Below are 22,836 nucleotides of genomic sequence, written 5' to 3'. Positions count from 1 at the left end.
CCTATTGTTGTATTATATAAGGTTAATTTTAAAGAAGAATTAAATGTTACATAGCAAGTTATATTAAAGTTTTAGTCAGCATTGTCTGAGAGTATTCATTTGATCTATATATAAATAGTTTATTTAAACTACCTTGTTCTTTTGAGAGTATTAAAAAATATAATTTTATTTTTGGAAGGAAAGATTTATATGAAGAGAATCTGTTGTGTGCAAAGTTTAGATAAATCTGTGAGATAAATTTAGATAAATTTGTGATAGAATAATTTTAAATATATTATTAATATATTTAAAATAAAATACTTTCAGTTTACCTTTTAGTTCTTATTTTAGAAAAATAAAGTTGAAAGTGAGAGAAAACTTCTAAACCCTTTTTCAAAGCTTAATCACAGTGAGGCATACAATGAAAATTGCTTCTTTAACACGAAAACATTATACCACTTGTAATTCTTACATCAGTGTTGTGTCTAGCATTTAAACTGAAATACTGACTGTACTCTTATGTTTTAGAAAAGGAAAGAAATGGTGCTTCTATCTCCGTCTAGCTCTTTTCATGCCTGTGTCCTTCTAAACAAGGCATCCAACATTGCTGCTTTTCATGCCATCCACAGATACATCACTTATATCCTGTTCTGTAGGACCCAGTAAAATTACCCAGATGGCCATCATTTTACTATAATTTTAAAGCAGATAGCAATAGAGTCTTGCTGGGTTTTTGTTTCTCTTTGCAGTAATGTTGGAGGGGAAAAAAAAGGCAAGAGAAATTCAATATGTTAATCTGACTGGATTACATAATACAGTAAACGCCAATGGGTAACATCAATAGTCTTTGTAAATAATTTTAAAGATGTCGTAATGTTAACGTCCCCAGAACTCCTGTTGGCAGTAAAAATGACTCTCATTCTATGACTAGACGGTTAAGTCTCTCAAAGGGGACGAACAAGAAGTTAAACTCCTGGGTTTTAATTTAGCACCTTATTTCTTTTGTTTCTTTGTATGTTCATTTTACATTTGATGTTGTTGTTATCTTGCGTCAAGTTTAGTAAATATGATTCTTATTTTGCCTGATATGATGAAAGTTGAGGTCATTCCATTCTTCTTTTACATTTTTGCTCAAATACTTGTTTTTTTCTTTTGGAACATGGGTTCATTTATGATGGGTTCAGGGGAGTAAAGAGCATGCGTTCTCAATAGGAAGGAGCCCATCTGCACTGTCAGTATGTCTCATTCCCATTTATAACCATAATTAACACAATTGAATTTCGGGACACCTGTATACATGGGGATTTCATTTTTTATATCACATTATTAATATAATAAAATAATGAATAGAGGAGAGGAGGCCTCCAAGGACCCAGAGCTATTCTTTTTAAACTTGCAAATGTTTTGTGATGGGATGTAAGCAAAAAGGGGGATGCTTAGAGGGAAACAGAAATAAGAGGGCTAGCTTTGGAATGCTTTCCTAAATGGCTGTGCCACCAATCTACAGGTGAACACAGTTTACAAGCCTAGCTCTTTTCACTTTTAATTCTTTCACATGTTTATCATTTTTCAGTGCTTTATTATTTTAAATATATTTTTATTGATTTCAGAAAGGAAAGAAGAGGGGGAGAGAGAGAGAAACATCAATCATGAGAGAATTATTTTTTTTTCATTTTTAATAAATCTTTATTGTTCAGATTATTACAAATGTTTCTCTTTTTTCTCCCCTTAACTCCCCTCCACCCAGTTCCCACCCCACCTTCTGCCCTTACCCCCTCCCCACTGTCCTCATCCATAGGTGTATGATTTTTGTCCAGTCTCTTCCCGCACCCCCCACACCCCTTTCCCCCTGAGAATTGTCAGTCCACTCCCTTTCTATGCCCCTGATTCTATTATATTCACCAGTTTATTCTGTTCATCAGATTTTTTTATTCACTTGATTTTTAGATTCACTTGTTGATAGATATGTATTTGTTGTTCATAATTTTTATCTTTACCTTTTTCTTCTTCTTCCTCTTCTTAAAGAATACTTTTCAGCATTTCATATAATACTGGTTTGGTGGTAATGAACTCCTTTAGCTTTTTCTTATCTGTAAAGCTCTTTATCTGACCTTCAATTCTGAATGATAGCTTTGCTGGGTAGAGTAATCTTGGTTGTGGGTTCTTGCTATTCATCACTTTGAATATTTCTTGCCACTCCTGCCTGGCCTGCATAGTTTCTGTTGAGAAATCAGCTGACAATCGTATGGGTGCTCCCTTGTAGGTAACTACCTGTTTTTCTCTTGCTGCTTGTAAGATTCTCTCTTTGTCTTTTGCCCTTGGCATTTTAATTATGATGTGTCTTGGTGTGGTCCTCTTTGGATTCCTCTTGTTTGGGGTTCTGTGTGCTTCCTGAACTTGTAAGTCTATTTCTTTCACCAGGTGGGGGAAATTTTCAGTCATTATTTCTTCAAATAGGTTTTCAGTGTCTTGCTCGCTCTCTTCTTCTGGTACCCCCATAATTCTGATGTTGGTACGCTTGAAGTTGTCCCAGAGGCTCCTTACACTATCTTCATATTTTTGGATTATTTTTTCTTTTTGCTTTTCCGGTTGGGTGTTTTTTGCTTCTTTGTATGTCAAATCTTTGACTTGATTCTTGCGATCCTCTAGTCTGCTGTTGGATCTCTGTATATTATTTTTTATTTCAGTCAGTGTATGCTTAATTTCTAGTTGGTCCTTTTTCATATCCTCGAGGGTCTCGCTAAATTTATCTGCCTTTTCTAGGAAATTCTTGAAAAACCTTATAACCGTGGTTTTGAACTCTATATCCAGTTGTTTGCTTTCCTCCATTTCGTTCATTTGTGACCTGTTTCTTTGTCTCCACATTTTGGCTGCTTCCCTGAGTTGATAGAGTGGCTTTGTGTGCGAGGTGTCCTATAGGGCCCAGTGGCTCAGCCTCCCCAGTTATCTGAGGTGGACACTCTTGGTGCACCCCTTTGTGGGCTGTGTGCACAGTCCTATTGTAGTCAAGCCTTGATTGTTGTTGGTATCACTGGGAGGAATTGACCTCCAGGCCAATTGGAGGATCAGCTGTGTCTAAGCTGGGAGAACTTCTGTGCTGGAGACACTCTTATGAGACAAGACTTGCTTCAGTGGGGCTTTGGTGCTCACTGAGTCTGCCCCCTGAGTGTGTCCCTTATGGATCTGAGGAGTTATAATATGGATGGTCCTACTCTGACCCCTGGGTACACTGCCTCTTGGATCTCCAAGGAGGTGCTAATTTAGCCTCTGCCTGAGGCCACCCAGCAGGAGCTATGGAGATATCTGCAGATTCCTCTTCTTTGTTTGGATTTTGGAGGTGCCCAGATGAGGCCCCGTGTGAAGCAATGCAAGGTGCTGTAGGGCCTTGGGCCTTCTTTTGGATGTTCTGGGTCTCACTGACTCAGCTGCAGTTTGTTAGGTAAGTTTAGATTTCAGAGGACCAGGCCATTCCTATGCAAAAGCCTCTGCGCTCAACTTGCATGGGTAAACAGCAATGGCTTCCTGTCAGCCCTGCCCTAAGAGGCCCCTGGGTCTCAGTGTCCCGCGGTAATCGCTGCAAGCACCTCTGAGAGAAAGCTGCCCTCTAGTTTTGCCCGCTGTCAGACAGTCCAGTGTCTCCTCGTAAGAGTCTGGGTCCCCAGAATCTCGCCCAGAACTGGAGTTCAGAGCAGTTAGGAGCTTTTGTCTCCCTCCCGATTGAGAAAGCCAGCCATGTACTCTGTTGCCAGCCCTCTCCGTGCGCACGCCTTGGTACCTCTGCCTCCTGCAGCTCCTCTCGAGTCTCAGTGTGCTTTTCTCTTTTCTTCTAGTTGTAGAATTTCCACTCAGCCAGCCTTCCTGTGGTTCTGGATGATGTCCGTTTTGTCCTTTAGTTGTAGTTTTGAAATTGTTGTGCGAGGCAGCAGTTTAGGTGTTTATGTATGCCGCCATCTTGGTTTCTCCTGTCGAGAGAGAATTATTGATCGGCTGCCTCCTGCATGCCCCCTACTGGGGATTGAGCTTGCAACCTGGGTGTGTGCCCTTTACCGGAATCTAACCCGGGACCTTTCAGTCCACAGGCCGACGCTCTATCCACTGAGCCATACCGGCTAAGGCCATTTTTCAGTGTTTTATATCTCTGCTAACAAGGTTAGTTTGCAATAGAAAGATTCTGGGTTATTGCGGAAAAGTTCAATTCTGCTTCACCTAACATTCCTGGTATTGGATTTTTTTTTAAACTTAGGATGAAGGGTAAATTGAGTCAAATTTAAATTTTTCTCCCATTGGTTATAGTACACAGAAAATACTTTATTAATAATAACCTTTAGATTATTATCCCTTTGTATTTTCCTGGAAGTCTTATATACACGTGAACATTTGTATTTTGCTTAAATACCATAGTCCTTCTAAATGTAGGTTGATGTAGAAATAACTTGTTATGATTATGTTTGTAATATATGCTCTATGCCTAACACACAGCACTATGTCATGTAGGAGGTAGCAAGTTATTTTCAGGGAAGAAAACTCCTTTTATTACTTGTTGAACACAAACTTTCTTACTAATATGATTTATTAAGGGACCATCTGAAGAAAAAGAAAACTAGGAATAAAAATGATCACTACAGACCTAGCTGGTTTGGCTCAGTGGATACATCGTCGGCCTGTGGTGTGGAGGAGGAGGCAGCTGATCAATGATTCTCTCTTATCATTGATGTTTCTATCTCTCTCTCCCTCTCCCTTCCTCTCTGAAATCAGTAAAAATATATCTGAAAAAAATCACTACATAATGTTATGCATACTTTTATTATAATTGCTTATTCTCTGTAGGAGATAATGAGTTTATATAAAATGATGCTGTATTGGTGCTTTTTAGCTGTATGTTCAGAAGCTGAGTAATTTGCAGCATTAAAGACATGTAAGGGATTTTACCTCTGATATTGGCTGATTAGACTGTAAACTAATAAACATACGGAATATATTTTTGCATGGCCAAAGAGTAAATCGATGTCCTCTCATATTTCTACTCTTTATTATTATGCTATAAAGGTCGCTCTCTGGCCCAGCAACAACTATTTTAAAGTCTTTTTAGGATGTATACTCTAGATCCGCCATAGTCTCTCTTAAGAAGTGGCATGCGCACTTGTTTTCTATCTTGTTGCTTACCACATGATTAAAAACAAAACAAATGTAACATTCAGTAATTTGCAAAGAGCTTTGAGTTCCTTGTGAAGCTTATTTATACATTGTAATCTTATTGTTTCCTGATGGCGATTCTAGTAAAATCACATAGTCACACAATTAGAAACACCTTTCAAAAAATTCTGCAATGGTGTTTTTCTCTTTCCTCCTCCTTTCCAACCTCCCCAAACACTTAAGTGTTAAATGACCAATGGAATTTAAAAGATGCTCCTTACAGGAACTTAACAGCTCAATGATAGTAGTTCGGTGATGGAAATAAAGGCTTTGAGGGAGGGTTTACCTTGTAATGTAGTGCAACAGAGAGCATCTCCACCAGAAAGAGCAATTCTGATGCCATTCCCCGGGAAGGCGCACACTTGTTCAGGTGGAGTGGACTCTTTCCTTTCTGTGGGTAGCTTATTGTGGTTGTGCGAAGGTTATCGCACTTATGAAACTGCTTCATTTCCTCACAGAGACTTTTTAAAAAACTATATCTTTATTCCCTTCAGTGGAAGTCTGACTGTGACTGGCATTCGTATTTTAGGCTTGGATTCGATCTTTATGGGTAATGACACAAGTGCTTAAGAAATATTGGTGGGCCCTGATTGGTTGGCTCAGTGGATAGAGCGTCGGCCTGCAGACTCAAGGGTCCCAGGTTCAATTCCGGTCAAGGGCATGTACCTTGGTTGCGGGCACATCCCCAGTAGGGAGTGTGCAGGAGGCAGCTGATCGATGTTTCTAACTCTCTATCCCTCTCCCTTCTCTCTGTAAAAAAAATCAATAAAATATATTTAAAAAAAGAAAAGAAAAGAAATATTGGTGGAAAGCAGAGACCTTTTCATATATGGAAGGTGCATCACGTTGGATTTGGTAGCAAGGGAGGGACCAAAACGACCCACCACAATGGCCTCTGATCTAAACTTTGTGCTCTCCCTACCAGGAAGGTGTCAAAACAGAGGGCTCGGGAGGTCAAACGTGTGAGACTCTTTCAGGTGTCATAAGGGTCTGGAAACTGAGATTACATATGCAATCTCTAATTAAAAGAAAAATAGAAGAGAGTTAACATCGCCGAGTATTATGATAAGGGAAAGTACTGCCCTTAGAGCTTTATGCACTTTACCCGATACGGTGTTTCTTATTTATTTATTTATTTGTTATTTTTTTTCTTTATTGATTAAGGTATTACATATGTGTCCTTATCCTCCCATTGCCCCTCACACCCCTCCACTCATGCCCTCACCCCCCTGGTGTCTGTGTCCATTGGTTAGGCTTACATGCATGCATACAAGTCCTTTGGTTGATCTCTCCCAATACAGTGTTTCTTAAATCTGAGTATGTGCCAGATGTCCTGGAGGGCTCCTCAAAAACAACAACAACAACAAACACCCCACAAATTGTTAGGCCCAGGATTTCTGATTCAGTAGGTCTGATGAATATTTGCATGTTATGAAGTTCCAAGGTGGCACTACTAGTCAGGGACCACACTTTGAGAACAATTATATTAATCCTTAAAATAACCCTATGAGGTAGGCATTACTTTTACATTTTTTAAATTTTTTTACATACTAGTAGTCTGAGCTCTGAGAGGTTAAATAACTTAACCCAAAGTCACAGAGCTAATAAGTGGTAGCATTAGGATTCAGATTCAGGTTTCTTCCTGACTCCCCAAACCCGTGGTCAGCAAACTGCGGCTCGCGAGCCACATGCGGCTCTTTGGCCCCTTGAGTGTGGCTCTTCCACAAAATAGCACGGCCTGGGCGAGTCTATTTTGAAGAAGTGGCGTTAGAAGAAGTTTAAGTTTAAAAAATTTGGCTCTCAAAAGAAATTTCAATCATTGTACTGTTGATATTTGACTCTGTTGACTAATGAGTTTGCCAACCACTGCCCCAAACCAATCCTTCTACATCCAGCCATACTTTATTAAAAGATGAAGAGATAAAGGACAGTGAGCAAAACAAGGTAGAAATAATGTTAGTCAGCATTGGAGACTGACTAGCAAAGCAGGAACATCGAGCTCTGTTATTCCTGTGCCCCAACTAGGCTGTGATCATGACCAGTGTGCAGGGAGGCTATTGTCTATGAATTAGAGAACATAATACCATCACTTATTGAAGGTGTTTGGCAAATTGCTAATGAGCTTTGGGAAGCCTTTGACAAATCAAAAGAGAAGGGAAATAAAGGATTTGAAAGAATAGAAAAGGTTGGTATTAGAAGTTGATAGTATGAAAGCTGATTTGGGGAAAACAAATAGGAAAGTACGTGCTTTTTAATGCTAGTTCTGAGATGTAGCAGCAGTTACTTAATGTGTCCTCAGACATACGAAAAACAGAACAAAAATACACACATCATTTTCACACATCTACAGAGAAAAAACAAATTGGAAGATCAGCGAATATAATTGCATTACATCATTAGATGGACCCACATGTTGTCTAAGTCCTTATAACACCGTGGCTGAGAGCACTTTCAGGGTTTCATTCTGTATCACCTCATTATTTTCAGTCATGCTGTCTCCATTCAACTGAATTGCCACCCCCAAATCTTATCTATCAAAATGAAAAGGTAAACTGTTTTATTATCCTGAGATGTTTATGGTGGTTCTGTTGCTTCACTTTGAAATCTCCAAGGAATTGTTACCCATCTGAAAAGAAGTGACTTGGATTTCCCCAGCACGTATTTCAAGAAGGAGTTAATTTTTATTGATCTGATAAAGCTCTGGAACTTTGAACTAATTTTATTCTTACTGCAGAACACAGCCTCACACTACCAGTTATTAAGGCAAAATGCATGTCCACATTGAGGGGGCGGTTGAATACTTAGGGGTGGAATTTTAAGGAAAAGATGTCATTATCTCAAGGACTGTGAGTTCTGCATGGTAATTTTTTTTTTACTATCATTTTATTTTTTTAAGCAAAGTTAAACCACCTCCACAAATTTCACCCAGCAAGTCAATGGGCGGAGAATTTTGCGTGGCTGCAGTGTTTGGGACATCCAGGTCGTGGTTTGCAAATAACGCTGGTCTGAAAAGAGAAAAAGGTGGGTATCTCACTGAGGGTTAAATGGGCCTTTGGTAATATTTGTTTCTTGAAGAAAATTTTCTCCTTGTAGTCTTGAACCCAATATTTTAGAAACCAGTTTTTCCATTCAGTAAGCATGTTTCCTCTCATTTGCTCAGGCCTACTCAAGAAGAAAGGCTGTCCTCTCACTGTAGATGTTAAAGACAGAGCCCACTGAGTGTTTTTATTTTGCTTTGTTGGTGCAATTTACAGGTGTTCTCAACGCTTGTCAACTCCATACCATTAATGTATGCAGCTTTTACATTTTTGACAAGCTAATTTCACACCTACTCTGAGGTGTGGAGTGGAAAACCTTATCTCTGTTTAAGAGATGAAGTGAACTTGAGATTAGTGAGTTTAAATAGCTAAAAGCACTAGTTAATAAGTGATGGTATCAGAGTTTGAAATTGTTTTTTTTTTTTTTATGTTAAATCTGAGAGCAGGCAGACAGCTCTAGTGGGGGGAGGGGGTGTTGTTGGGATGGTGGTGGAGGGATTGAGCAAAAAAGAGAACGGTGTGGATTGTGGGTGTTGGGTGGTGGAGAATGGAAGAGGGCATAGAGGCCATAAATGGTGATGGGAAAAAAAATCAACAAGTTTGCCATCTTATATAATAAAGAGGTAATATGCAAATTGACCATCACTCCAACACACAAGATGGCTGCCCCCATGTGGACACAAGATGGCTGCCACAAGATGGCCAGCAGGGGACGGCTGTTGGGAGGGATCAGGCCAGCAGGGGAGTGCAGTTGGGAGGGACCAGGCCTGCAAGGGAGGGCAGTTCAGGGTGACCGGGCTGGCAGAGTAGGGCAGTTGTGGGGGACCAGGCCTGCAGGGGAGGACAGTTGGGGGAAACCAGGCCTGCAGGGGAGGACAGTTGGGGGAAACCAGGCCTGCAGGGGAGGGCAGTTGGGAGGGACCAGGTCAGCAGGGGAGGGCAGTTAGGGGTGACCAGGCTGGCAAGGGAGGGCTGTTTAGGGGTAACTGGGCCGGCAAGGGAGGGCAGTTAGGGGTGACTGGACCGGCAGGGGAGGACAGTTAGGGGTGATCAGGCCTGCAGGGGAGGGCAGTTGGGGGCAACTAGGCCGACAGAGGAGGGAAGTTAGGGGCGAACAGGCTGGCAAGGGAGGGCAGTTAGGGGTGACTGGGCCAGCAGGGGAGGACAGTTGCGGGGGACCACGCCAGCAGGGTAGGGCAGTTAGGGGCAATTGGGCAGGCAGGGGAGTGGTTAGGGGGTGATCAGGCTGGCAGGCAGAAGCGGTTAGGGGCAATCAGATAGGCAGGCAGGCGAGCAGTTGGGAGCCAGCAGTCCTGGATTGTGAGCGGGATGTCCGACTGCCCATTTAGGCCCGATCCCAGTGGAGGGGTCCCAGATTGGAGAGGGTGCAGGCTGGGCTGAGGGACACACCCCCCCATACCCCTCCATGCACAAATTTCGTGCACGGAGCCTCTAGTATTATAAACTAAAAGTTTATAATAGGCTGCCATTCAGAAATAAAAGTCATCTTTTATGGTAACCATTGCTCCTTTGAATTCATATAGTTATTTAAAATTTTTTGTTTGTTATTGTCAACCCTTACAGAGGATATTTTTTTCCATTGCTTTTTAGAGAGAGTGGTAGGGGAGTGGAAGGCGGGGAGGGAGAGAGATAGAGATATACAGAGTTAGAGATGTAAGAAGAGACATCAATTGGTTGCCTCCTGCACGTGCCCTGACTGGGTACATGCCCTTCACCCAGAATCGAAGCGGGCTGAAGCTTCAACTACTGGGATACACTGGCCAGAGCGAATTTATATAGTTGTTGTGTGTTTTTTAAATCCCTTTTTTTATCAGGATCAACACCTAAAATGTTTACATTAATTACCATTTATTGTGTGATGGCTGATTGATTCTGTGTAGAGGAGAATCCCTACATTTGATGGACAACGAATTTCATTTTGAATAAGCTTTCCCCCTCATTTGAGTCCTATTGAAGTAGGTCACACTGCTATTATTAGTGAGGCACTGCTTTGAAGAGTTCCAAGGGCTGTATTGTTCTTGGCTAAACGAAACGGCTCTCCGTTGCGCTTAATGCTGGCAATCAGACGTCAGCCCCTTCCCTGGTTATCGCCTGTCAGTGACCTCTCCGGGGAAATAGGATCTCCCCCACAGCAGGTTCCTTACCTGAGTGGGAGAGGACACAGTACAGAGCGCAGGCCTTCCATTTCCTTATCCCATCTTTATTTTTTTGTTACCTCCTTAGCTTTACTGATGCTATCGAAATGACTTTTTGTTGCTAGTTAAAATCCTCTGTGTAGCTTGATTTCAAATGCTTCTCCCTTCTGTTCTAATTACCCTTTTAACTTGCTACTCCTTTATGTCCCACTGACTGGTCATTAGCCATTTTCTCAAATCAGCTGTAATGAATTCCTCTGGCCTAGAGATAAGGTGACCCGCCCAGCATTCAGGAGTGGTTTTCTGTGCTCCTAGGTTTACTGTAAAACCGAGATAGAGGGCTGAACCTGTTCTGGCCCTGAGGACATGTGTCCTCCTTCTAAAGTCATTTGATTAGTTCCATATTCAGCACCTGACCTCCTTCAAAGTATAATTCCCTCTTCATTTACCATGGGGGCCAGGGATCCAACTCAGAGAAAAGAAGGAAGAGGATTTGGGGGAGGAGGATGTGTGAGTTTTTTGCTTGTTGATTTGTTCGAATCCAGAAATGTTAAAGGGAAAGTGAGAAGTTGGGCTGATGTCAGCGTACAAAGGGCTCTCATGCACTTGAGTGGGTACATCCGGTGTCACTATTAAGTCTTCGTCCATGCAGTGTTCCTTTTCAGTCAGTCCGTCCCTGTCCCCCCTGATAGCATTCATTTTTCATAATGTGGGACACATTATATTGCAGACAAATACACAAGACTGAAAAATATTGTTTCACTATATTAGAAATTTGAGTATCCTTACATCATTCTTTCCTTAAGATTTAAAAAATGTTTCGACAGTGTAGACATTTTTAAATTCCTTAGTTTATACTTAGTAAGAGACAACTTTTAGGCAAGGAGCAGACACCTTACCCATTCATGTGAACAAAATTCCTGCCTTCTTGTTCCCTCTTAGCAGCCTCAGAAGAGATCAGAAGTTCAATAACTTGTAAAAACTGTGCTGTGCTCCTTTTAGTTCATTATCAAACATCCAGGTTCTATTTTTTTGTTTGTAGATCAGTCCAAACAAGTTGTAGTTGAATCTCTCTACATCATCAGCTGCTACGGGACCTTAGTGGAGCACATGATGGAGCCACGGCCACTCAGCACTGCCCCCAAGATTAGCGATGACACCCCGCTGGAAATGATGACATCACCTCGAGCCAGCTGGACTCTGGTTAGGTAATACCACCTTTCTGTTTTCTTTTTCTTTTTGTTTAAAAAATTTTTAAATGTCTTTATTATTTTTTAATCTTTATTGTTGAAAGTATTACATATGCCCCCCTTTAAAAAATTGTTTAAATTTCAGTAATAGGCTCTTCGGGACTGGTTTTGGCTGTGGGTTGGGGACTCGGCTCCTGGGGTCCTGGCTCTGCCCTTTGGCAGTGGGGTCAGCTGTTCAGGATGAGTGTCAGCACACAGGGACTAGAAAAAAAATAAAATATAAATAAATAAATAAATAAATAAATAACATTAATTCATAGTGCACATACATATACATTCTGGTCTGGTAATGGGACCAAGTTTCAAATTGTTTAATATCTGGTTATCTTGTGACATCATTGCAAAGATAAGCATAAACCCTTCTGGAGAAAGTATCCACAATCTAACTTAAAGACCCCTCATCTCCAGAGGCCCTCGTCCGTGGACCACACTGTGATGGGTCTGACTCCCAAGCACTCCCTTTTCCATCCCCCTCAGACTATAGCACATGGGCCGTAAAGTCAAGCTTCCATGCAGTTATTATAAAGAATGCATCACTCTCTAAATAATACTTTGAATACATTACAAGGAAATTATACTCCACAGCATTAAACGCAGTTAAGTTTGGGGAAAAAAATTTTCTTTTCAGTAATAACAATTTTTAGTTTTTTCATAACAGCTTTATTGAGGTATAAAAAATTAAATGTGTACAATTTGATAAGGTTTGACATCGGATACAGCTGTGGAAACCACCACCATAAGTAACATTATAAATATATTCATCACCTGCAAATGTTGTCTAATACTTCTTTTTAATCTCTCCCTTCTGCCCCTCTTTATCCCTACGTCTGCCATGGAGCACCAGGCAACCACTATTTGCTCTCTCTCACTGTAGATTACTTGATGATTTTTAGAAGTTTATATACATGGAATCAGAGTGTGTATTCTTTTTTTGTCTTGCTTCTTTCATCCAGCAAAATTATTTTGATTCTCCCCTGTTGGGGCATGTATTGATGATTTTTTACTTTTTGAAATTGAGACATAATTTACACATAATACAATTCACCCATTTAAAGTAAATTTTCACTAGGTTATGTACCCATCACCACAATCAGTTTTCATCAACCCCAAAGGAAACTTGATACCCATTAGCAGTCACTCATTTTACTTTCTGTCTCTATAGATTTACCTACTTAGGACATATAAATGGAATCAGACAAAATGTAACCTTTTGCATCTGACTGCCTTCACTTAGCATAATGTTTTCAAGGTCCAGCCACGTGGTAGCATGTATCAGGACTTTTTTCCTTTTATGGCCAAATAATATTCCAGTGCATGGATATACCACATTTTGTTTACCCATTCATCAATTGACCCACACTGTGATGTGACTTTTTACCTGCCATTAATTATGCTAAGAACATTTATGTACAGATTTCTTTGTGGTCATATATTTTCAGTTGTCTTTCATATATGCCTCAGAGAACATGTCCTTTTGAACTCCTTTTTCCTTGTATCTTGGTGTTACCTCTTCTCAGACTTGGGTTTTGTTTTATTCTTTTTAATTTCCCACATGCTTCCCCTTATTTCCAGTCTCATGCTCACTGAAAATAGAGAGTGCACTGAGGCAGCCATTGAAGGGAAAGAAACTAGCATAAATAGATTGAAAGGTTTCCTTTACAGTCATTCCCCAATATATAAGGGCTAAGACTGTAGAAGTATTTATTAAGAATCAGAGTCCTGCCTGGCTGGTGTGGCTCAATAGTTAAGTGTTGACCCATGAACCAAGAGGTCGCTCAACTGGTTTGATTCAGTATCCCCAGTAGGAGGCAGCCAATTGATGTTTCTCTCATGAACGTTTCCATCTCTTTCTCCCTCTCCCTTTCTCTCTAAAATCAATAAAAACGTATTTTAAAAAAATGAATCAGAGTCATTCTTAAAAGTACATAATCACTAGAATCTTTATAAGCTAATACAGATAGAGAAGTTAAATCCAGAGTAAAACCTTTTCAGTGTAGTGTACAATGAGTGGTATAGGAGAGACAGAAAAAAATTGGTCCTGACATGTATGGAAGGAAACAGACAAAAATGGATATGAAAATGATCCCTTTCCTTTTGACATTTTAAAATACTCTTATATTGATTTTTCAAGGCTCCAGCATTCTTTACTACTACTTTACTGCACTAAATTGATTTGATCAATAGCTTATTTATCAGGTTATTCATGAGCGGGCAGATCTGATTAAAATTACTGCACCATCATTGTTGAAATAAGTGGTTTATTTTGGAACTCAGATGCTAATTTGTTCTATAATACGTCACCCATGAACATAACTGTGTTTTCCCCCGCTTTATTCTATTTGAAAATACACACATATTCTGAGAATAGAGAGCTCTAACAATTGTCAGAAATTAGGTAAAATTAGAACTACTTAGTTGTGACATTTGAATTCCACACTTCCTCTCTGTCCGGTATTTTGAATGTCTTATTTGGGCGGGGGCGGCGGGGGCGGCGGGGGCTGGGGGAGCGTGTTCTGCTTTAAACTGATACTGGCTCTGTGTGATTAGTATGAATCACTGCCACCTTTTTATTCTTTTCTAAGCAGATGGCCTTGTGTTTCAGGTTTCAGCACTCCAACAAGTTCATTTTAATGATTACAAAGATAGTGTGAGTTTATATCAATGTCTGCAAGTGGTGACAGTGATGTTGATTTACATACCATCTATTAAGCTTAAATATTAATATTCTTCTGCTGTTTCCTTAGAACTCCTCAATGGAATGAATTGCAGCCACCATTTAATGCAAACCACCCTCTGCTCCTGGCTGCAGATGCTGTACAGTATTATCAGTTCCTGCTTGCTGGCCGTAAGTAGTTCCTGTGTTTTTCCTTCCGTACAGTTATTTTGAGATTTCATCTTAAAATGCTGACTTTTAATGCGACCATGCATATTACCACTGGTCCATCATCCATCGGCCATAAACAATCAGATGGAGACAATAAGAGATCTACTACAAATATAAACCATAAGACGTAGCACACGTTAAGTCAACCTCTGCTGTCCTCGTTCCCTGGCCGTGAGATACATGCTATTACGTAAGCTGAGAGGGAATATCTGGTGGGCTCAAAGGTGTTAACAACAACAACAAAAGGATAGTGGTATCTGTTTCTGACATGAAAACATTAAGTACTTTTCACTGTGAAAACTGTGTTGGCAGATCTTTCTTTTTTTAGAATTTTACTTGCGATAATGAAGTAATGATGGCAACTCCATTGGTTTTTGTACGTCTACTTTCACAGCAGAGCCCTTACGTTTATATAGATTGATCTGGGTTCTTTTGTTACTTGAGAAAATGTACATTGACCTAGAAACAGCCTTGTTTATAGCGGGGGGGGGTCATGAAAAGACAATTTAGTATTTATCCAGTTTATGGTCCTAGAATTAAAAATTCCTCACAATTATAATTCAATTTTGTAGAAGTGACTGGATCCTTAATTTTACTTCATGGGTCTGAGCAGTGCATGTTTTTAAGAAACTTCCTAAAAATCAACATTGACGTGTTTTTAATGGAGTTTTGTTGTATTGAACTTATTATTTCACTTGCTGTATTTATACAGCATGAAGTGAAATATTTTCTAAAACTGTTTTATTTTATGTTTATAATGTGTTACATATTAAACTGAAACAGAAAATTTATTGACTTTGCTCTAAAGTTATGAGACTATAATTGTAACAAATAGTTGACGGTCTTGCTCTCTTATATAATTGAACTCACTGATTTTTTCAGTATGCATTTATTGAGTGATTTCTACGTGCCAGGCACTTGTGATTTAAAGTGAATAGTACGTTTCTCTGTCCTCAATGAATTCTCTGTCTATCTTAGGAGGTAGGTGTTTAATGAAAAAGTAATATAAAATCAGATGGGCGCATCAATGAAGAGTTTGGTTAACAGTGAACTATGAGAGCAGTGACTTAAGTTGCCAAAGCCTTTACCAGGAGGGGTTTATGTAAGTGGTATTTTGGTTCAAAAACTGAGTACATGATAGTTGTTAGTTCCTAGGTTATCTAAGCATATATTTAACTATCATATGCATTAGAAAAAAACATGACATTTATGTAATATCTAATTAAAATAAGAGAGCATTTTCCTCTACCCTTTATTATGGGTGAAAATAATTGTTAAGTTAATTTCTTTCAGAATTAATATTAGTTTGTTTTATTATTTTGATAGGCCTGTCCAGTAGACCAAACAGGTCTCAAATATTGGAGAAAAAGATATGGACAAAAAATAAAATGCATCTATCTTTATTCTTTAATTTTTTTGTTCCAGCAAATTAAGCTGCTTGATATTACTTGATTATAGCAGCTCTAAACACCTTTGTCCAATTCTTGGAACTACAAAAATCCCCAAGTGCATGTGTTAAGAAGCACCACTGTAGGCAATGACAAGCCATCAAATGTTCTCCTGGAGTGACACATCAGAACTGCATTTTAGAAAGACCACTCGGGCAGTCTTGTAATAGGAGGTCCAGAGGAGGGGAGGGGAGTGGGAGCTGAGTGATCCTGGAGCGAGACGAGGGCTTTAATTAAGGCTGTATTACACAAAAGTCAGGGCAAATCCGTGATCCAGAGCAAAGTTGGGATAGAAAGGAATGAGAGATAATTTGACAGAATGCAGTCACTGATGATTCTGTGATTTCTAATTAAAATATATAATGCATTTCACACGGACCTTTTGAATATCAGGTGGACTAGCAATGGGATAAGAATGAAAAGGCCTGGGTTCCAGCTCCAAACCATTTGTCAGTAACTTGATAAATATAAAATATCAATAATAATAATAATTACTGTTATAAAGGTGTTGTCATGGTCAGTGAGGTGATGTTAAAGTCCTTTAAAAACTGTAATATAGTACCCTTATTTTCAAATAGTAGATTTCAGGGCCTTAATAATGAAATAGCTATTCTGGCTACCTGATTTTGACCATGTCCATTGTCCACTTGATGGATCATCATTAATACACTTTTTCTTATCTTTTGAAGTGTTACTATAGGTGTAACCTAATAGGTCAAGAAATACCTAAGCGACAGGTAATTTTGTACTACTTCTGTACATTGAGAGTGGAGATACAGAATTCGTCTGGATTTTAAAGTCACGTTCTCTTACATAAAGAAAGGATATTTGATTGAGAATATGCCAGTATATGACATGATTGGAGCAATTAAATATTCACAACGTGGACATCTGCGTCAGAGGTACAGCCTGACACACAATTGGCAAAAGCAGTGCTGGAGCCAGTTTATAGAGAATGCCTTTCCCTGCCCATCTCTTGAGCCCTTTGTGCAAGTAGGACCTCACTAAAAAGACTTCCTTATTACCTTCTGCCTTCTCTCCAACGCTCCTCTTGAAACACAGGATACCATAGTTGATGCAGGGAAGTTTTTGGTTTTACTTAGCCATACTGAAAATCACCTCTTATTTCCTGACTTGAAGACCATTGATAAATACACTACTACAAGTATTTTCAAATAGAGCGGTTTGGCGTAAAATTCTAGTGCTAACTTCACAAATGCTGCAAGCATTTTCTTTGGTTCTGTTTGGATCTATGGATCAGGTGAAGTAGACTTGTGCAAACTCCGGAAATGATAATAATAGTCATAGACAAAGAATGATGTAAATGGAAATGGGAAAGAGACTTGGTCTCAGGGAGAAGAGAGTAGGAAAGCCGGATGTTTAGCAAGGAATCCCCACTCCCCTTCCAGCCCTGTAATCATAATAGATGCATTGCTAGTTGATAAACAGAGTTCTGCCTGTGTGGCAGGAGGGCGACTGATGGGAAGGGAAAGGAAAATCTGCCTGAAACACTAAATACTAACTTTAAAGTGAAGTAAGTAAAAGGGCCAAATTTTGTATTTGTAACTGTGGTCACATTTTCTACCTATATTAATTAAATGGAATGGTATAAAATTGAGGATTTGGGATGTATCATTGAATCATACTAGAGCAGCAGTTGCGGACCACCAGTGGTCCGTGGATCACTGGTTGGCGACCACTGTACTAGAGTGCTCCATACAGAGGTCCCTATGGAGGCAGGGAGAACTCTTTGTTAGTAGGTTGAGCCTTAGGAATTGCTGATTTAAGTAATTTTTTAAGTCAAAAATCAGCAAAATGACATGGTTTGAATAGATTGATGAATTTATATGTGCAAAATGAATGTAAGATGGTAATCTAATCCTTATATAACTCAGTAAAAGTAAAAGTTGGGAATTATTACAAAAATGTATTTTCCTTGGTCATAAGTAATCTTGGGAATAGTGGATAAAAAGATTATACTGAGATTAGTATTTTTTTTCTAATGCCTTTTCTAAAATAGGCATTTTAACTATGATCCTAAAGTAGATGACCTTTTTTTAAAGTCTCCTCCAGAGCTTCCCCAATTGTAAATTAAAAAGGGGGCGTCCTGAATTGACTTGAGGAAAGTTATATTCATGGGGGGAAATAAAGTTTCTTCCTTATCTTTCAGGTAATTGGGCAGCAGCAGTATTTTTAAGTTGCTGACATTAGCTAGCTTTGTTGAGGTGGAGGTCAGACTTATTTCTAAAATAATCCTTGGGTATATGAGATGTTCCTTCCTAAGCTTACTTAGCCTTTTTGTTAAGTAGTAACAGAAGGCCATACAACAGAAATACTGTGTTGATACACAACAGAAAGGTGACTGGGATCTATAGAACCTTCCTGTGTTTTACTGGGAATGTAATTATCTTCCTCCACCTTCAAAAGCATCATAGGAATGGTGGGGAGAGCCTTGGCCACCAGATGGAAAGGAATGGAGAACACCGGAAATGTTTAAAACTGATATCCTTCACACCAACGTGTTTCAATTGGATTTGTGTGTGAAAATAATGTGCTTTGATTTCATTGAGTATTTCTCAAGGTTCCACTTCAGTAGTAGCTCCCCACAAAGATGGAATAACAAGGATCGGTTTACCATCCTGCCTGAAACAACAACAACAAAAACCAGAATATAGTTTAAAGCAACTGTTTTCGAGTCACTGGACATCAGGAGTAAAGGATAGTGATCCTTGAGAGATGGGAAACTAATGGGGCGAGCCCTACAATTGCCTCGGTTTATTGCCTTAAAGGATTCTCTAGACTGTGCTTCAGTGATGGGGAATCCAAGTGGAACGCAGAGTGGACAGCACTGAGTCCAGCAAGACCAAGGAAGAGTGTCTTTCAGCAAACTACCATGAACTATTATTGTGTAAAAAAGGTTTACTGAAACACAGTGACTTCATGATTTCACTTATATATTGTCTGTGGCCACTTTAAAATAATAACCACAGAGCTGAGTAATAGTGCAGAAACCATATGACCCACAAAGCCCTAAATATTTACTATTTGTTAACTCCTGACCTAGAATTAGCTAGACTGGTTATTAGAGAGAACAGATAGGTCAGCACAAAATGAGAATTGTGAACATCTGCAGAGGGTCCTCTTCTGGTACTGAACATAGGACTGATGGCTGTGGGAAACTGCCCAAAGCCAAGGAAACAGCAGCCACAGAGACTCTCAGAGGGCAGAGCGCCTGGAGCTCACACAGGTCAGGAATGGTGACACTAACACAGTTATCATAACTAGATTCCATATGTTTAAAAAGTTAGCGATGTGGAAGATATTAAAAAGACTCAAAGTCCTACATATGAAAACCTAGATGTGAAAGTTACATTGGTTAAAAGTGAGAATAAATTAGAAATTGCAGAAGAAAATGTTAGTGAAATTGTGGATAGAACAAGAGAAACTATCCATAATGAAATACAGAAAGAAAAAGAAATTAAAAACAGTTTTACTGAACCGTAGGATAACATATACTTGAAATGAGAGTCCCTGAATCAGGATGATGGGGGGACCGAAGAAATAGCCACAAAATTTTCAAATCTGATATATCCAAGGAAAACAATAAGTCCCAAAACAGAAGAAACATGAAGAAAACCATACCAAAGTACACAATTACCAAGCTGCTCAAAGTCATTTAGAAAGAAAATCTTAAAAGCAGCCAGTGGTTAAAAAAAAAAGAAGAAAGACATTACACAGTGAGGAACGATGATGAGAATGACAGGTTTCTCTTAAGTATTGAAAGGAAACAACTGCGGACTTAGAATTCTGCCCTCTCAGAAAGTAGCTTTCAAAATGAGGGCAAAATAAAATACTTTCTTCAGATATACAGAAGATTAAAGAATTTATCAGCAGCCGACATGCTGTACAAGAAGTCTTAAAGGAAGTCCTTTAAGCAGAAGGAAAGTGGCAGCAGATGGAAGAGAATGAAGAACACTGGACATGGTTAGAACATATAACGTGTTTTTTTGGTAGTTATTCAAGTCTTTTTAAAATATAATTTACTGTGAACACAAAAATAGTATCAGCACATTGTGGCTTTAAAAATATATGTATGAGTGTGTATGCATGTATGTATGTGTGTGTGTATATATATATATATACATACATATATATACACAGAAATGTATTATGGACTTACAACATATGTGTGTATATGAATGTAATATAAACACACAAGCACAATAACAACAGTAGCATAAAGGCCAGTAGTGTGAGAAATGGGATATTATTATTGTAGGTTTTCATAGTATTGTGAGTGGTATAACATCACTTAAAGGTAAACTGTGATATTAAAGCTATACATAATGCAATCAAAAGCAGTCTACAGCAAGAAAGGAAATAGAAACAAATAAGCAAGCTGATGTGGCCCTAAGTATATCAATGCTCATTATAAAAACTCAGTTATGAATGATCTAAACAGCTTAATAAAAATTCAGAGATTGTCAAATTGGATAGAAATATAAGCTCCAACTATATGCTGCTTAGGAGAAACCCTGACTTGCTACATTAATATCAGACTAAGCTGAACACTCCACCCAACAACAGTAGAAAACATTATTTTCAAGTGCACAGGGAACACTGACCAACGTAGGTGATCTTCTGGGCCATAAAACAAGTCTCAATAAATTTAAAAGCTTTCAAGTCATACAAAGCATATTCTCTGACCACAAAGGAATTAAATAAGAAATGGATAACAGATCTGGAAAATCCACAAATATTTAGAAAGTAAACAACATACTTCTAAGTTATACATGGTTGACAGAAGAAATCAAAAGGCAAATTAGAAATTATTTTGAACTGAATGAAAATAAAAAAGAACACATTCATATCTTAGAATACTCTTCAAAAAAAAAGTTGATTGAAGTGTAAGTACATGCAACAAGTTGGATGAATTAGGGATATTATGCCAAGTGAAAAAGGCTAGTCTCAAATCTTGCATACTAAAAATCTTAAAAGCACCAAGAGAAAAAAAAATTTCCATTTATACATCGTTCTCAAAATGACACAATTACAGAGATTAGCGTCGATCAGATCTTAGAGCCGGAGTAGTAGGGAGGTTGCTGTGACTGTCAACGGGGAGGTAGATCTTTGTGGTGAGGGAACAGTTCTGTATCTTGATTGTAGTAGGGGTTACACAAATTAACAAGTGAAAAAATGGAATAGAACTATGCACAAACATACGCGCACGTCCTTTGTAACACAGAATGTATGCATATACAGCTGTATTCGTAAAACTGGTGGAATCTGAATACGGTCTATGGATTTAGAATGGCAGCTTCTGGGGTTGGAAACCAGGTAAAACGGGTACAAGACCCCTCTGTACTATTTGTACAGCTTCTTAAGAATATAATCATTTAAAAATGAAAAGTTGAAAGAAAAGTATAAAATTTCTGAGATGTCCCTAAATCAGTACTCAAGGGGAAATTAATAGGACTAAATGCCTGTTTTATAAAATAGATAGTTCTGAAATTAATTACCTCAGTTTCCACATTCAGAAGCTAGAAAAACTCAAGCATATTAAAGTACAAAGGAGGAAATAATAAAGGTCAGAGTGGAAATCAGTGAAATGGAAAATACGAAAACAATAGGAAAAATATAAATAATATAGAAAAATAGAAAAAATCAATTAAATCATGATGTACTGTGGTTTTCTTCTGCTTGGGATCTGTGAAATTCCTGGGTCTGTGGATTTATAGTTTTCATCAAATTGGAAAACTTTTATGCAAATATATCTTCAAGTATTTTTTTTTTGTCAGTCCCTCTCTCCTGTTGTGACACCAGTTATATGTACACTGAGTGGCCAAATTATTATGATCTCTGAACGCATAGTAATCTGGCCACTCGGTGTATATCCTATATAATAAAAGGCTAATATGCAAATTGTCCCCTCAACCAGGAGTTCGACCAGCAGGCAGGCCGGCCAACTGCCCATGTCCCCTCCCCCTTGCCAGGCTGGCCGGACCCCACCCATGCACAAATTCATGCACCAGACCTCATACACACACACACACACACACACACACACACACACACACACACACACACTGAGTGGCCAGATTATTATGAGTTCAGAGATCATCATAATCTGGCTACTCAGTGTAGGTTGATCACTTGATATTTTCCAAGCTCACTGATTCTTTGTTCAGTTTTAAAAATTGCTTTTCCCCTTCTATGTTTATTTTGTATAGTTTGCATTTATACATATTTAAATTTATCAATTCTTTTATTTTTTTATTTTTTCACTTCAGATATATTTTTCATTTCTAGAAGTATCATTTGGATTTTTTTTCTATCTTTCCTCATTATGTCAGTGTTTGAACATATGGAACATTTATTTTATGATAGATGTTTTAGAGTCCCTGTGTGCTAATTCTATTCACCCTGATATATATATATATATATATTTCAATTTTTTTTTACTTTTTTCTATTGATTGATTTTTCTCCTTGGTATGGGTTGTGTTTTTCTCTTTCTTTATGTGCCTAGTGATTTTTTAAAGGATGCTGGGCATTTTCAATATCGTGTTATTGAGTGGTGGACTGTTTTATATTCCTAGGATGCACTAAAGATTTAATTGGAATATATTTGACTCTATTTATTAATATTTGATTGAACAGAAATACACATTTTTACTTCTAAGCTGTATGTAGTGACTACTGGATTTTTGGGACCCTGAGATGTCCTAGGCAGTTACACTGAAGACACATAATTGATATCATGATTCCCCGCAAGGTTTGAGGGTCAGGCTAAGGGAGGCCTGCTCACTGGGGAAGGGCCTTGAAGATGGAAACTTTGGGGGAAAATTATATTAGTTTTATTCTCATTAATCTGTATATTTCTATGCTT

The 22,836-nt window shown here is 38.7% G+C and overlaps 1 protein-coding gene across 11 annotated transcripts in view; it reads left to right on the top strand.

Moving 5' to 3' along the window:
* BCAS3 (BCAS3 microtubule associated cell migration factor) overlaps positions 1–22,836 on the top strand; it is a 479,435-nt gene that overhangs the window by 193,087 nt on the left and 263,512 nt on the right. For all 11 annotated transcript variants that reach the window (XM_079796989.1, XM_079796987.1, XM_079796983.1 and 8 more), the window contains 3 exons: positions 8,069–8,193; positions 11,409–11,574; positions 14,361–14,461. In XM_079796989.1, coding sequence (XP_079653115.1) covers positions 8,069–8,193; positions 11,409–11,574; positions 14,361–14,461 — 392 coding nt within the window. The remainder of the gene's footprint in view (positions 1–8,068; positions 8,194–11,408; positions 11,575–14,360; positions 14,462–22,836) is intronic.

This window comes from Cnephaeus nilssonii, assembly GCF_951640355.1.
Source record: "Cnephaeus nilssonii genome assembly, chromosome: 19".
Taxonomy (NCBI): domain Eukaryota; kingdom Metazoa; phylum Chordata; class Mammalia; order Chiroptera; family Vespertilionidae; genus Cnephaeus; species Cnephaeus nilssonii.
Note: the sequence above shows the minus strand (reverse complement) of the source record. Positions and strands in the feature narration are given on the sequence as shown.